We start from the raw sequence: 14,584 nt of genomic DNA, 5'->3' as shown, positions 1-14,584 counted from the left end.
ATCGTAATGAATGGTATTAGAAAATATACTCCCGTTGATGACACATTTAGAAACTGCCTGCTGGCCCACAGCCATTCGCTGCCTGGGTGGCCTGGGCCAGCCTTTGGCCCACCCACTCCCTAGAAACGCCTCGCTCGTCACCCTTCTCTCAGCCCAGCTCTCTCTATTGTCCTCGTGGACAGCGCCTTTGTCACCACAGGACAGAGGTTTCTTCGCACCCGGATCTTCTATAGTCCGTGCTCTCGTTAGACAGACCCTCCAACAGACTCCATTGTCTATCGCGTCAGCCAGGGAGACACCTGCGCGCTAGTGGTTACTCACAAAGGGACTGGCTACAGGACCGTCCAGGACAGCCAGTTCGGCATCAGTGAATCCAAGCAAGGGCACAATCAATACCCGGACAGGGACGAGCAGCATGATGATGACGGGGAAACCGATAGCCGCAATCGTTTGCGTAATGGCAAAGGTCGCGCCAAAGCCAACGAGCTCGATCAAGGTGAACAGAACAATGCGCGACTTGCGGACCTTGTTGAGGGCATCGGTAGGGGAGCGAGCGCGAGGGTCACGAATGAGGTAGAGCATCTTCTCGGTCACGCCGGACGTAAGGAGCGCGTCAGAACCCATGTACCACTGTGGACGGTGTGTGAGCTGAGTTCCACTGGAGGCCGAGTGCAGCTCACGAAGAGACCGGCCATGACGCCCTTGGGGATCAAGCCGAGGACATGTTCGAATGGCTTGGTCATGAGGACGAGACCTGGTGGTCAGACAAAGCATTAGAGAACAGCAGCGGACCACTCACAAAGACAACCCTGTGCGAGGTTGGACACACGCTGCTCCACAACCGACACTGGCACCTCGCGCGTTTCCTTCCTTGCCTCTGCAATCTCGCGGCGGCGCTGACGGGCATCGCGCACGGTCTCGCTTACACGCGACACGCGGCGAGTCAGGCCAGACGAGTTGGACGACATGGCGCGTGGCTTCTCAGCTCTCGACCTCGAACGCGACCGCGTGTGCGACACTTCCGGGGAGAGCGATCTGCCGTCCTCCATCTCGGACATGGCGTGGTCTTCGACGGCCTGCTCGTCATAGCCCATGACCACCAGCGAGGCCGTATGCAAGGGGGCCTGGGGGATGAGACCGTTGGGAGCCGGGACACCAAGCAGACCGGCGATGAAGGCCGTGATGCCCAGAAGGAAGAAGTCCCAGTGGAAACCTGAGGGCTTACGCAAGGGGAACTCGGAGCCTTGCGCGATGAGCGACTGGACCGGTTAGTCGTGCTCTGTCGCGAAGATGATAGCTGGCAACTCACCGACACGTTGGCGTCAAAGTAGAACAGAATAAAGAGCACCACACCAAAAGGGAACGCAATGCCGACGTACTTGGCGTCCAGCTGCCAGAAACGCACCAGCCAAGCGCGGCCAGAAGCAGGTTGGAACGAGTGGGTTGTGGTCGGGAGCGTCATGGCGGACTCGAGCACGAATCTGACGGCGTCAGCTGGGAGGGAATGAGACCGCAGACGTACGGGTCAAAGCGGCCCCAGTATGCAAACCCCGTCATGGCAATGATCGTAATGGGCATGCCATAGTCGGCACAGAAGCGGCGAAAGTGCTTGTTGCCGTAACCTGAGCGCGCAATGGCGTTGAAGTAGTGTGGAACAACAGTCGTCACAATAGCCAGGCTAACGGTCAGCTTCCATTCAACGTCGCTGCAAATCTCACATGATGCCGAGGAACGCAGCAGGGGTGGACGACTGGTGGAACTGGCGCGTGACGACCTGGATACCGTACTGGACATACACGGCGGCGACATAGAAGCCGAATGTGTCGCACGAGAAGCGAGTGACCCATTTGAGACCCTTGACCGCTGGTTGTGAGCTTTTCGTCCACAATACCTCAATCTCACCATTCAAAGACGCAGCGATCCAATGCAAGATAGCGCCCCAGAGGTAGACCCATCCCATAAAGTGAAGATAGTTGAAGTCATCGCGACCCGCGAATATATCGTAGATGGTCTTGTTGAAGACCGTGATGGGTCCTTAGAGTTTCAGTTTCAGTTATGGAAAGATGTATCAACCAGCAACTGGCAACAACTGGGTACTCACCTGTCACGCCAGAAATCAGTAGTGGCTGTCCGCCAAAGAACGAAGCGACGAATGCCGCCATGAACTGAGCCTGGTCAGCGAACTGAGTCAACAACCAAAAGGCACATACCGATGCAAGAAGCACCTCCTGAACACCATACTGGCCTGTCGTTTCCTGGTTGTCAGAGATGAAACTGCGCAACAGCGACATACAATCAGATCGAGCGAGAATGCGAGGCCGGGAAGCACCTGGACAGTTCAGCACCACGCTTGTTGTCGTAAACAACCAAACACACGTTCGCAAAGAAGATGAACTGCTCAGTCAGCCAGGGCAAAACAGCTCTGTCAACTCACCCATGTCGACGGGATGACACGATAGTTCCACGCATCAGTCCAGTCGGAGATGTACCACGGTGCACGCGCCTTGACATCGCGGATCATGCCCGCGAACGGCATCCATGAGCTGCGGCCCTTGCCTAGAGCAGCGCCCTGGCGCCTCTTGGTGCCAGGAGACGACGGGTCGGACGAGTCCTCCTCATCGTCAGCACCATCTTGACGATCGGGAGGCGGGATCGAGCGCGAAGTGGTGGGGTGCAAGAGTGTGAGGGGCGGTTCAGGTGGGTTGCTCGGTCGCTCGGGGCGGGGGAGCGCGTGGTACGGTTGTGTAGGAGACGGTGCGTCTCGCCTGGACCGGGTGGGCGACAGTGATGGGCGACGATGCAAAGTGCCTGAGGAAGTGGATTTCCTACGCGTGGTTGTCGGTGAGGACGACATGTTGAGAATGAGTGAAATAGACGAAGAGAGAGATGTCACAACTGTGTCTGCGCAGAAGATAGACACCAGCTGGTCCGCCAAGACATGGTCTCTCCACTGCTCGGTTTCATATTTTGGTTCCTCCGTTCCCTGCCAATACCCCAGTGCGGGGCCGGTCTCCCCCCGCACCGGTCGTCGTCTTGTCTGCTGTGTCCACCTGTTGCCATGCACTGGATACGCTTCTGCGGCATGGTTACAGAGGCACAGCATATTTGGGGTTGTCTTTCTGAGAATCCCACGACAAATCCAAGGCAGTTTGTTAGGACCTTCTAACAGGAGGGGCGCTGACCACTGCTTCATGATTGCCGAGATAATCTCCCCGACTGTGCTTCACACACAAAGCAGCGTTTGTTGAGAGTGGTGGCACAATTCTAGTTCAGAAATATCTCGTGGGCGAGCATCGTTCTTGAGAGGGGTGGGCGCTAGGTGCACACGGCTAGGTGCACACGGCAGACTCTGGGGTAGCCTGATAGAGAACCCATTCTGAATTAGGAAGTGCAAAGCTAATTAATTACAACTTACGGGTTTGCATTTTCTAATGGGGAATGGAATCACCACTACCACTCTCCCACGAATGGTCGACTTGAGAATACTGCGTTCTGGTTTTTTTGCATCCGCTCTCTCTTTCTCCTCATTCCCCCTCTGTCATCCCCTCCCCCACTTGGCCGCCTCCACCCTCACCGTCCACTTGCACGCGCTCGATACAGCGTCAACAACAGTCTCCCTCTGCCTGCGATCACCTCCTAGCAACCTCTCTCAGCACCCTCTACCCACGTCTCGCCCCTTGCGGTAGGGCAGGGCGTCCCCTCATCCCTTCCGCCTTCCCGCCATGCCTCCGATCAAGCTAAAGCTCAACCTCGCCGCCGCCAACGCAGCTGCTGCAGCGGCCTCTCCCGCAGCAGGCTCCAGCAAGCATCGCGCAGGCAGCGAGGTCCGTACGTCGGGGGCGAACAGCCATGGCTATGGGTCACGGTTGGGCTCCGTCAGCCGTGACGAGGACGACTACGCAAGCGGCCCAGCAGCTTCCCCGGCCGCGATCCGTCTCACTTTGCCAGCTGTTGCTGCATCTGCCAAACCTCTCTCCAATACATCCTCTGCGGCATCGTCCAGCGTCCCAACACCTAGTGGTAGTCCGTTCTCCACTCCAGGCCCCAGCGGCGATGCCAATCCACCAAAACGCAAGCGCGGACGCCCTCCAAAGGCTCGTCCGTCTGCCATTCCTGCACACGTCGTCGCCACTCCGCGCTCCGCTCGCTCGCCGCCAACGGGCTGGACCACACCGGGCTCTGACGTCGATGTTAAGCTTGAGCATCAAGACTATGACATGGACCCGTTGTCCTTGCCTCTGAGTCCATCGGCGGCGGCGACACCCTGGGGCAGCGCAGTGACCACTCCTGGGTACCGTGAAGGAAGCGCAGATACGCCCCGCCAAGCAAAGTGGAAACGTATCAAGCGGCCATTCAAGGACCTTGCAAGCAAAGTGCTCCAGGAAATGCGTCGCAAGGATGAGGTGAGTATGGCTACGGCGAGCGAGCCCCTTGAGAGGCAACTGACAACTCCACAGTATGGATTCTTCCTCGAGCCTGTCGACACCAGCGAGTACCCCGACTACCTGGAGCGAATTGGCGGCGCAGACAAGATGATGGATCTGGGAACGATGCAGAGCAAGGTTGACGAAGGAGAATACCGCAACATTGACGAGCTTGAGGTTTGTCGATAATCGGCGATGTAAAGCTAACCCACAGGTCGACTTCCGGATGCTGGTCACTGCCGCGCTCGCGTTCAACCTCCCCGGCACTGCACCTGTACGCGAGGCCAACAAGCTCTTCAACCACGGTATCAAGCATATCAACCGCGCTCGCCCACTCGTTCTCACGCCGTCCCCATCTCCTTCACCCAACAAGTACAATTCCGCGCTCCCAGACTCTGAGCGAGGCACGCCGAATCCAGGTGGCAAGCAAAAGGAACTCCCACCGTCCAAGACCATCCCCGTCGACATGCTCGCCTTTCCTCCCAATTCGTTACAAGCCGCTGCTGTCGCTTGGAACCTCACGGGAGGAAGGCGCGTGCGTGCCAAGCGCTTTGTACGTGGGCGTGAGAAATTCATTGGCAAATGGCGGGACTGGGCCCCCGACGGCAGTCGCGACATCGCCGAGATGGACGACCCCGCCGACATTCTCGAAGGGTGGGCAACCAAGCCTGGAACACGCTGGCGTGACGTAGTCGACTGGCCCAGCATTCACGAGGAGGCAGGCGCGTGGTGGGAGTGGGAAGGCATCGGCGGCGCCACCGGCCAGCCTCCATTGCCCAACTCGGAACGTGTCAAGCGGCCGCCCTTGCGCACGCGCGAGTTGACCTGGGACGACTTTGGACGCTATGCCGACACTGAACCCGAGTTCCAGAAGCAGCTGGCAGCAGCCAAGGAGGAGCAACAGCAGCAACCCGACTCGTCAACCGGCGTCGACCCGATGGAGCCCATTATGGACGAGCTACGTCCAGATGCACAGCGCCCTCTGGTCATTCCACCTGGCTGGCCCGCACAGACGTTTGCAAATGTCTACGACGGCCCTTCGGCTGGCGAATATGTTCGCAACATGGCGTTTGGTGATGCCCGCGGCGAGGCATACAATGCCAGCGTGCAGCAGTTCCTCTCTGGCGCAATGGAGGGCGCCGCCAAGCGCAGGCAGGAGGGCGCCAGCCCACGCGACGACGAGAGCCAACAGAAGGCCACTCAAGCTGTGGGCGAGTACGTTACACGTAAATGGCACAACGGTGTACTCTCGTCCCGCGTGGGCGACATTGCTCGGCAGACTGTCAACCTTCTGTCATCCGTCGCTGCCGGCCCGGCCGTTTCCGAAAATGTCAACGCCGAGCATCGTCTCGACGTCACAGGCCAACCTCTACCCAGACTCTCAGGTCCTGAGCTCTTCGCAAAGGCCCAAAATGATTATGCGTACCTCTCCATGCGCGCACTCTCGTCCCCGCTCAACCCGCTCAACCTCCAGCCCCTCCTCCGCGAACCGTCCGATTTCATGTACCAGGGCGTGGGGGGCAAACAGGGCGTTGTTGAGGCTCTGGCTTGGGTCGGCGGTGAGATTGAGCGGCTGGCAAGTGTGCAGAAGGAGGCAAGGGAGCAAGCCACTAGGTCCAACGCGCCCAAGGTTGAGATCAAGCCTGAAGTTAAGGCTGAGGCTGAGGTTAATGGCGGAACGCACATCGATGGCGATGATACCAAAGTTGATGCCTCCGTCGATACGGTCCAGCCGGAACGTGGCACCAAGCGCCGGTTCAGCAATCCCGACGAGCCTGAGGCGAAACGTCACAAAACCGACACACCGGACATGTCGTCCCCCGACGAGGCGGCACTCTCGACAGCTGGCGCTGCCCTAGAGGCAGGTGTCACTGCACCTTCCTCGAATGGTGCTGCCGCGCCACAGCCTGCGTCCGCAGAGGCCACGCCGACCGTCAACGGTGACGTCAAGATGGAAAATGAGCCTCCGCTCGCGCCCACTGTTGTCCTTGGGGACCCCATGTCAGTCGAGGACAAGCCCGTCACCGTCGCACCTGCGCCCTCGGTGTCCGCCACATCGGATGTTGGCCCGGCTCCAGGGGATCATGCACCCCCTGTGACGACTACGCCCATTGCCGCCTCGGCTACTCCAATTGTTGGCCCGACGCCGACGGCTATCCCAGCACAGCCTCCAGTCCCAGTGCCCGCCGCTGGCACGGCCGCAGACGCCAAACCCGCCGTGGACGACGAAGACGGCCTGCGCCAACTGCGCCTCGAACTCGTGGCCTTGTCCAAGTTCTACCCGCTTGCCTCGCTCAAGAAGATGGACAAGGACGACGCTGCGCGTCTCTTGCCTGCCAATGTGCGTGCATTGATGACTAGGCCTGGTCCTTGAGCAAGCGACGACGAACGAACATTATGAATATCGTGTAGATATCTCGATGACACATTGCATTCTACCTGTGCTATCTCGCAAACTGCGACAAGTGACAACGTCTCGCAAATTCGTAGCATCGGGGTCGGGGTAAAGACATATACAACACATACATGAGATGTGCTCACGGACGTCCGTGAGCACATGGGGATGGGAAAAGGGAGCGCCTCCTGCCCGAGCGGCCTATTCGAAGCTCAAGTGGGTTGTTATGACGTAGAACGAGTGGATGACACCTGAGAAAAGAAGATCGTTAGCGCTTGCTGCCAGTGCCGAGGGGAGGTGGGAGAGAGTGAGGTTACACACCAGGGATCCAGCCCAACGACCAAAGCTGCTCTCGTCAGCCATGCTTGTCTCGTTCCAAGAAATGGAGAAGCAAGCTACTCACAATAATGTTGACGATGAGGCTGAAGCCGCAACTACCCGCGTTAGTTACACCGATCTCAGGAATCTAGCTTACCCGGCCTTGAGGAACCTATGTGCCAGTGTCAGTTTCAGCACGGTAAACGAAAAGATCCCCAACTTACACCGGAACGGGCGGGATGAAGATTGCCAGAGCGTACAGGAGCAAGTCCGATCCAATTGCCTTGTTGTCCGGCGGCTGCGGCGGGTGGGCCGCTGCAAACTGTCAGCGAGTGTCCCCTGCAGTACATGGCCGCCCTGGTCAGTGCTCACGGAAGCCATACCGGTCCGAGTGACGGTCATGCGCGCCAGAGTCCCCCGCGGTCTCATGCAATGTCCCACTGGGTAGCCCGTCTGTCCTCTTGTCGTGTTGCGGGACTGTGTACGGCGAGGTGGCTGGGTCAAAGTTGTTGTACGGGTTCGGGTGCGGCGTCGTGGGTGTGTACGATGGCGGGGGCTTTGAGTCATCCATTATGGAGTTGGGGTTGTAGTGGGAGTTGGATTTTGGTGAATGCTAGGAAGGAAACAGTGAGGGATAACGCGAAGCGAGGGTGAGTGCACACGAGCTGTTATTGAGAGAAACCTTGACTCAGTGTTTTATATGCGTTTCTCTCATCTCACCCCACCTCCTATCACCTCACCTCACACACTGCGCCTTACGGGCTCGTTACCACCCCATATCGCCTACACAGCATACCCGCAGGGGGCGTGGACGGCGTGGAAAGAACTCCCTTGACACCATTTTGGCGAACTGTGTATGAACGGACGGCGTCTGGTGAATTGGGTGAGACCTCACCTACGTCATTTCAGTTTGATTTCGGCGTCATGGCTATTTGATGGGGAAACAGTGGCAGTCTGAGTTCCACAGAGTTGCAAGATGAGTTCCGTGCCAAGGCCATGAGGTCTCAGATCTCAGACGTTTGGTAATAAGAACACAGTTGCATGGAGATGGTGGGGGCAATGAATTCTTTCGCGGTGGCGGATTGGATAACAGAATAGAGAGGTTTAGGTAGAGATAGGAAGCTCGTGAACTGTTTGCGTATTAGCTTACGCCTGTATGCGCACCAGTTTATACTGTACTAGTGCTTGGACCTTTGGTCGGACAACTAGTAGTTTCGGGCAATGGTGTACCAAGCATGAGCGACGCCTGAAGCGTCAGCGGCAGCCGCCACCATTGAAAAACGAACCTGGAATCCACCCGCAGAACCAGAGCTGTTGGGTTAACATGGCCCAGAAATGCACTTTCTTCAACTTACCACAACGTTAAGTCCTACATCCCAGCTCAGGCTGTCGTCAGTTATGACTTGTCAGCGCCAATTGCCTCACCCTTTTTTGATATACCTGCTGGGTTAGCTTTTGTGGCCGTGAAGGTCACAGCTATCACTCACACTGGCACCGGAGGGATGAACAGCGCAAGCACGTAGAGGAAGATTGCTTGGGTGGCTGTAAAAGCCCGATGGAGGAACCAATGTACGGAGAGGGTGGTTCGAACGAACCAGAACAATAAAAGCCATTGAGGAGTGGTGTGTTGCCATTCGAGACGGGGTGCGGCGTCAGTTTCGTGACATATGGTTATCGGAAGAGAATCGACCAAAAGGCTCACTGAATGCTGGACCGTACATGATTGTATAGATTGGTGATAAAGAAGGAGGAGCGGGAGGAGCAATGCAGACAGCTGTGGTATATATCTCTCGTCCGTGGAAGGAGCAACATGTGTGCCACACTCCTGGGGCGCTGAAGCGGAATCAAATGTCCACGTGGGAGTTCGAGATTTTGAAGATTCGGCGTCCGTTCTTCGACCTCCTCCACTCCAACTGTTTTTGTCATTCACCCACAACCCCCACAACCTCACACACCACACGACAATGGGCAAGAAGCGAGCAGGACCAAGTGCCGCTGCTGTCCAGGCACAGGGCAAGAAGATGACCTTTGGCGACGACGACGAGGAGTTCTCCGCCGACGTCTCGCTGCCCGCTCCTACTTCCCGAACAGTCAACAATGCAAGCGACTCGGACTCAGACTCGGATGATGATGACGACGCTCCCGAGGCGGTCGGTATGGGTGCCGGAAAGGCAGACGAGGAGGAGCGCGAAATGGCTGCCGCCAAGTGAGCTACAGCTAAAGCTTATGTCTGTGGAGTGGTTGGCTGACCAGCTATAGGAAGCGTCTGGCAGACCGTGAAGCCGCCCAGCTGCGTGCTAGCAAGATTGCCGAGGCCAAGGCCGCTGCTGCTCTCAAGTCTGCCAAGGACAGCAAGGGAAAGAGCAAGGGCAAGGCTGTGGAGAAGGGCAAGGGCAAGGAGAAGAGGAAGCGCGCTGCTGGCGAGGAGAGCGACAACGATGACGAGAGCCCCGAGGCAGCGCGCTTGCGGCGACGCATGGAGGCCGCCATGGCGGCTGGCGACGACGAATCGGACGAGGATGATGACGAGGACGTCGAGGATAACGACAAATATGTGGTCGACTACTATGACGACTCGGACGGATCGTTCCACTCTGATTCCGAGATTGACACGGATGAAGACGACGAGGATGGCGACAGCGACGACTCGGAGGAGCTGCGCGATGACGGCCCATTGTCCGACAAGGAGAGGAGAATGCGTGCGCAAATGGACGCCATGATGGCTGCTATGGAGAAGCGGGCACTCGGCGACCAAGCACCTGCTGTCAAGAAGGCCAAGAAGGAGAAGGCGACAGCAGCCAAGGCTGGCAAGAAGGAAGCAGCGCAGGCTGCTGCTGGCGACTCGGAGGACGAGGACACTGCCTTTGACCTCACCCCGGGCGTGGCTCCTCTCTCCGCTGCCCTGCTTGAGGCTGCCGAGGCCGAGACTCAAGCCGCCAACACCCGCGCAAGTGCCAAGGTCAGCGAGGCTGCAGACACCAAGGCGAAGGGTGCCCGCAGGAGGAAAAAGAGGAAGACTGCAGAGGAGACTAGCAGGCAAATTGAGTGAGTGAACTGTCTTGGATGGTTGGAGACCATTGGCGAAATGACGATACAACGAAGTCGTGACTGCTTGTCGGGCTCAGCGTAGCTGTGCACCAATAGCAAAATGTGTGCGAACACTTCATGCACCACCCTCTGATCGCCTCAAGACCACCTTCCATCTCCCTTGTTTATTCTTTGGGATGTACTGACACACCATCTTCAGCGACTCAACCACACTGCACCTCCTTCCTCCTGTGCTTGCCGGCTTTGACCTGCCACCTGTCGTTGCACCACGCCAAAAGGTGTTTGCGGCCAACGCAGCTCGCAAGACGTTTATGAAGAAGGCGATGCGTGGAAGCGGCAAGATTCCCGGCAACAGCTCGTTGGATGGCAGGAAGAAGGCATAGCACACAGGTCCCCATTTTTCTTCAGCATAGGCATTCGGTAGACGCAGATATCATGCATTTTCCCCTGTACACCACGGCCACGATCACCGCCCAAGAGCCCAATTCCCCATACATACAGTTGTTAACCCATTAACCGAGTATACATCTACTGAAAAAAAGGTTCACGCGCTCTCGTTGCCCCCCGACAAGAGCCAGTCACGAGCGACGGGAGGCAAGTTCCACACGGGGTCGAGCTCCTTCAGCCCCAGTTCGTCCCGGGCCGGGGTCAGCGCCAGCGCTGCAAGGGCGAGGTACGAGTGGAATGGGTCGGGGAAGTCCTCGGGAGCCTTGCCAAAGCCGCCAATGGGCGACTGTGCGTCGAGGAGGAAGGAAGTGTTGGGTGGTGCGTTGACGAGAGAGGCAAGTGAGAGCGTCTGACAACGGTAAGCAACATGGCTCATGTACTGTTGACTTACAGCGAGAGCACCTCCACACCAGAAGCTGTAGCATACATCCTCGAGCTTGCCTGGACGACCTTGAAAGCCGCCAATCTGGCGCTGGGTAAGCCATCGTGTGGTGTCCATTATGCTGGCGGCATGGTCGGAGACAGTCAAGCCACCAAAGAGGGACAGCGCAGCAGTCGCACAATATGTGGTGCCGCCTTGCGCCTCGAGGCCCGGGCGCGCCGAGTATCCTCCCTCCCAGGTCTGGAATGTCAGCGCAGCTCTGGACAGGGGAAGACGACACGCATCGAGCTGTACCAGAACGTACCTTGCACTTGTCGAGGAAGCCGATGGCTGCTTTGACGTCCACGTCTGGAATCTCGTCCACACTTGCAGCGACTGTTGCAGTGCCACTGGAGTCACTAGGACCAGGACCAGCACCAGCTGATGTCCTTCCTGGAGCACGCAGCACGGCGCGCGCAATGGCAGCGCAGTAGCTCATTCGCACATCGTTCTGAAACTCGCCCTCAATCTCTGTCGTGGGTGCAAAGCTACCGTCTGGGGCCTGGCACGCGCGAAGAAAGGCAGCGAGTCCGGCTCGATTCAACTTGTCCAGCGGCGCACGGAGGAGCGCCAGTGCAGAGAGGGCCGTGTATGTCGAGGGCAGGTGTGCTGTCGCGCTTGGCGAGCCCGAGAACCCACCAGAGTCTGGGCGGGGTAAGTTTGGAAATGGGGGGAACTTGGCTCACCGGCTTGCAGACTCCACAGCCACTCGATCCAGTCATCACGTTCCCCGTCTTGTGGGAGGACGCCGAGAAGCTCCAGGCCTGCAAGGCAGAAGAAGGCGATTGTCACACTGTGTTGTTAGGATTGGGACGGCATGACGACGCGGGGTCTGGCTGGTGACGCTGAGTGCTGTGTACGTACCGGTTTGCGTCGTGTTCTTGGGCCTGTGATGGCAGGGCACGCATGCAGCGTGTAAAGTAAGCTGCATGGGCTTTGCGCTTGAATGTAGACTGGCTCATTTGGTACGGGGGTGTTGGGGTGGATGATGGACGACGAACAGAATCCATCCACATCCGGCGGTCGGCAAATGTCGTTGCCATTCAAACAGGCACGCGCTCAACTGCCGGGTGCTTGACATCACTCTCTATTCCATCAAAATGCCCATGACACCACGAAGCAGCCCTCCGCCGACCCCAAACCTCCCATTCTTCACTCGCCCACGCACTCCAGAACCCCGGGGCCGCGACGATGACAGAGGAGAGGGCCCCAGCATCCGCCCCGTCTCTGCCATCGTCCTGGGCGGCTCGAGTTCGTCCTCGGGAAATGGCGCTCCCTCGACCTCCTCCTTGTCCCTATCCGATAGAGGTCGCGTCGCGAGTGCCAACGCCGCCGTTGGGGGCTCAAGCATCATCCTCGATCCTCCACCATCCGCACATCGCTCGCGTAGCGCAAGTGCTGGATACTCGGCAGCGACACCAAAGGATACAGACAGCGACGAACTGCTTAGCGACCCCGAATCGCGCCTTTCCTTTGGTTTCTCCGAAGGCGAAGACGACTATGAGCTCGACGACGACCTCGATGCCTCGCCCTCGGAGCCGCTGGTGCCCTCGTCGTCGCGTCGTCGCAGGCGTACCAAGTGGGACGATGACCCAGGCGAGCGTAGCCTGTTTGAGGTGAGCTTGCTTCCAGGGACAAATGGGACGCGGCTGGATTGTTGTTCGCGTCCAATTGACTGCGGACGCGTCCACTGCCCGTCGCAGCTGTCAACATGGCCTTGAACAACTGCTAACACCTTGCAGCTTGTCGCACCTCTGATCCTCGCGCACCCTCTTGCCCTCTACCCCGCTCTGTCGGCTGTCCCTGCTGCATTCCTCCCGGCTGGCGTCGCCCTCTTCGTGCCTCTCTTGTGCATCATTGCTGCCCTCTCAGCCTGCGCACACGTCGTGATCGTCTATCTCGCATGGTACCTCAAGGTTCGCACATTCGAGGACGTGTTCGCCTCATGCGCTGGCGAGCGGTTTGGAAAGTACGCGGCTGTCGTCGGTCGCGCATTTGTCCTCTTCGCAACTATTGGGTCCACTGTCGGCTGGCTCGGAAGTGAGTGGCTCTTTTGAACGACGCTGCGCTGCTGCGAACTGCGAACACCCCTGCGAAGGGCTGTACAGAATACTCGCGGCGCTGCAAAGACGCTTGAGTTTACAGTCCCCATCCTCACGCAACGCGTAGACGTGGTGTTCCGTACCTCAGCTGCCGCGTTCCTGGAAATCCGAGCGACGCGACATGAATTCAAGAACCAAAGCTGACACCTTGCACCAGCCCTCTTTCCTCTTCTCGAGCCGCTGGCCACCACCTACTTGCCCGATGGCTTCCTCCAATGGCGTCTCACATGGACCGTTGCAGCTAGTCTCGTGATCCTACCTGCAGTTGTGCCAAGCAGGACCTTCCGGTCTCTGCGCGGTACACCAATCGTGCTGGCGCTGCTTCTCCCTATCATGACGTTTATCGTTATCGGCCGTACAGTCGAGGTCAAGAAGGCAGCGGATGAGGCCGGTGCCGATCTCGTGTCAGCGGCCAAGACGGCAGCTACTGCAGCAGTCGATGCTGCGGTGGCTGCGGTTTCACAGGCTGCTCCCCCCGCCGAGGAAGGTGCCAAGGACCTCGCTCGCCGTGGCCTGCGCGGCCTTGTATCGCCCAACGCAGGATGGGGCATCAGTGAGTACCCTAACAAAGACGGACATATATATCATCATACTGACAGCTCAGCCATGATGACCATGTTCTTCTCGCCGCACCTCCAAACACTTCCCATCCATGGCACTCTGCGGAGCACCAACCGTCAAAAGTTTGGTGCGCCCGTCCTCGCAGCGGGGCTCATCCTCGTCCTACTGTCTATTCCGCTCGCGCTGGTACCCTACTACCTTCTCCCCGAGGGTTCCACTGTCTTCACTCAACTGCCAGACGACGACGGATGGGTCAATTTCGCGCGTGTGCTCATGGCGGCAATCATTCTGGGCAGCATTACCATGTGGATCCTGCGCGGCCGCGACACGATCTTGGCGGCACTGGACGTCGAACGCGGTGCGGAGCGGTACAAGGCTGGCCGGTGGGTCGGCCTCGGCATGTGGGCCGTCGTTACGGCCTTGGCGTGTATCGGCGGGGTTATCGCGGACAAGATTGAGCTCCTCGGCGTCATGGCGACTATAGCAGTCAGCTGGCTCATGCCATCGCTGTTCTTCATCATCACTTTCCACGTTCGGTCACCCTTGGCCATCATCTTTCCCTCCAACGCGCCTGCTCCTGCTGCGCCTGAGGACGATCCCACTCCAGCGGCGCGCACACTCCGCGGCGGCAGCGGTAACGGCCACATTCGTACCGCCTCACTCCAGGACCCCAGTACCGACGACCTGCTGTACCGCAAGGAACGCCAGCTGCAGAAGCGTCGTCTCGGCAGGCGGCTGTGGCAAGACCTCATCGTGTACGTGGGTATTCTCCCGATCGGGTGCGTGACGCTACTGTGGTGCGTTGGCAGCTTTGTCGGTTTATGGTAGAAGCAAAACAATAATGTGTGTAACCGTGGACTATTGCGGA

At 58.3% G+C, this 14,584-nt stretch overlaps 7 protein-coding genes across 7 annotated transcripts; 3 read left to right on the top strand and 4 right to left on the bottom strand.

Moving 5' to 3' along the window:
• Window positions 1-245: 245 nt before the first annotated feature.
• Window positions 246-2,854, bottom strand: EHS24_002180 (uncharacterized protein; the record flags this gene model as incomplete). Its single annotated transcript, XM_028617924.1, has 13 exons — window positions 246-275; window positions 322-630; window positions 681-754; window positions 800-1,259; window positions 1,310-1,481; window positions 1,523-1,678; window positions 1,719-1,863; window positions 1,903-2,034; window positions 2,102-2,165; window positions 2,211-2,255; window positions 2,294-2,329; window positions 2,377-2,394; window positions 2,435-2,854. The coding sequence occupies 13 exons, from the start codon at window positions 2,852-2,854 to the stop codon at window positions 246-248; spliced, it is 2,061 nt and encodes a 686-aa protein (XP_028473602.1).
• An 868-nt stretch (window positions 2,855-3,722) lies between these two features.
• EHS24_002179 (uncharacterized protein) lies at window positions 3,723-6,798 on the top strand (the record flags this gene model as incomplete). Its single annotated transcript, XM_028617923.1, has 3 exons — window positions 3,723-4,403; window positions 4,458-4,601; window positions 4,639-6,798. 3 exons carry the CDS (start codon window positions 3,723-3,725, stop codon window positions 6,796-6,798), a joined length of 2,985 nt encoding a protein of 994 aa, XP_028473601.1.
• Window positions 6,799-7,020: 222 nt separating this feature from the next.
• Window positions 7,021-7,708, bottom strand: EHS24_002178 (uncharacterized protein; the record flags this gene model as incomplete). Its single annotated transcript, XM_028617922.1, has 6 exons — window positions 7,021-7,070; window positions 7,141-7,165; window positions 7,223-7,253; window positions 7,295-7,309; window positions 7,362-7,452; window positions 7,510-7,708. The coding sequence occupies 6 exons, from the start codon at window positions 7,706-7,708 to the stop codon at window positions 7,021-7,023; spliced, it is 411 nt and encodes a 136-aa protein (XP_028473600.1).
• A 634-nt stretch (window positions 7,709-8,342) lies between these two features.
• EHS24_002177 (uncharacterized protein) lies at window positions 8,343-8,858 on the bottom strand (the record flags this gene model as incomplete). Its single annotated transcript, XM_028617921.1, has 6 exons — window positions 8,343-8,383; window positions 8,424-8,448; window positions 8,493-8,523; window positions 8,563-8,577; window positions 8,625-8,679; window positions 8,840-8,858. 6 exons carry the CDS (start codon window positions 8,856-8,858, stop codon window positions 8,343-8,345), a joined length of 186 nt encoding a protein of 61 aa, XP_028473599.1.
• A 243-nt stretch (window positions 8,859-9,101) lies between these two features.
• Window positions 9,102-10,568, top strand: EHS24_002176 (uncharacterized protein; the record flags this gene model as incomplete). Its single annotated transcript, XM_028617920.1, has 3 exons — window positions 9,102-9,343; window positions 9,397-10,182; window positions 10,385-10,568. The coding sequence occupies 3 exons, from the start codon at window positions 9,102-9,104 to the stop codon at window positions 10,566-10,568; spliced, it is 1,212 nt and encodes a 403-aa protein (XP_028473598.1).
• Window positions 10,569-10,729: 161 nt separating this feature from the next.
• EHS24_002175 (uncharacterized protein) lies at window positions 10,730-12,015 on the bottom strand (the record flags this gene model as incomplete). Its single annotated transcript, XM_028617919.1, has 5 exons — window positions 10,730-10,981; window positions 11,024-11,254; window positions 11,319-11,698; window positions 11,740-11,846; window positions 11,918-12,015. The coding sequence occupies 5 exons, from the start codon at window positions 12,013-12,015 to the stop codon at window positions 10,730-10,732; spliced, it is 1,068 nt and encodes a 355-aa protein (XP_028473597.1).
• Window positions 12,016-12,153: 138 nt separating this feature from the next.
• Window positions 12,154-14,544, top strand: EHS24_002174 (uncharacterized protein; the record flags this gene model as incomplete). The annotated part of the gene is made up of 5 exons (XM_028617918.1): window positions 12,154-12,669; window positions 12,796-13,093; window positions 13,313-13,708; window positions 13,760-14,471; window positions 14,526-14,544. 5 exons carry the CDS (start codon window positions 12,154-12,156, stop codon window positions 14,542-14,544), a joined length of 1,941 nt encoding a protein of 646 aa, XP_028473596.1.
• Window positions 14,545-14,584: the final 40 nt, after the last annotated feature.

Source organism: Apiotrichum porosum (assembly GCF_003942205.1).
Source record: "Apiotrichum porosum strain DSM 27194 chromosome Unknown scaffold_12, whole genome shotgun sequence".
Taxonomy (NCBI): domain Eukaryota; kingdom Fungi; phylum Basidiomycota; class Tremellomycetes; order Trichosporonales; family Trichosporonaceae; genus Apiotrichum; species Apiotrichum porosum.
The sequence above is the reverse complement of the archived record's forward strand: the minus strand, read 5'-3'. Positions and strand labels throughout refer to the sequence as shown.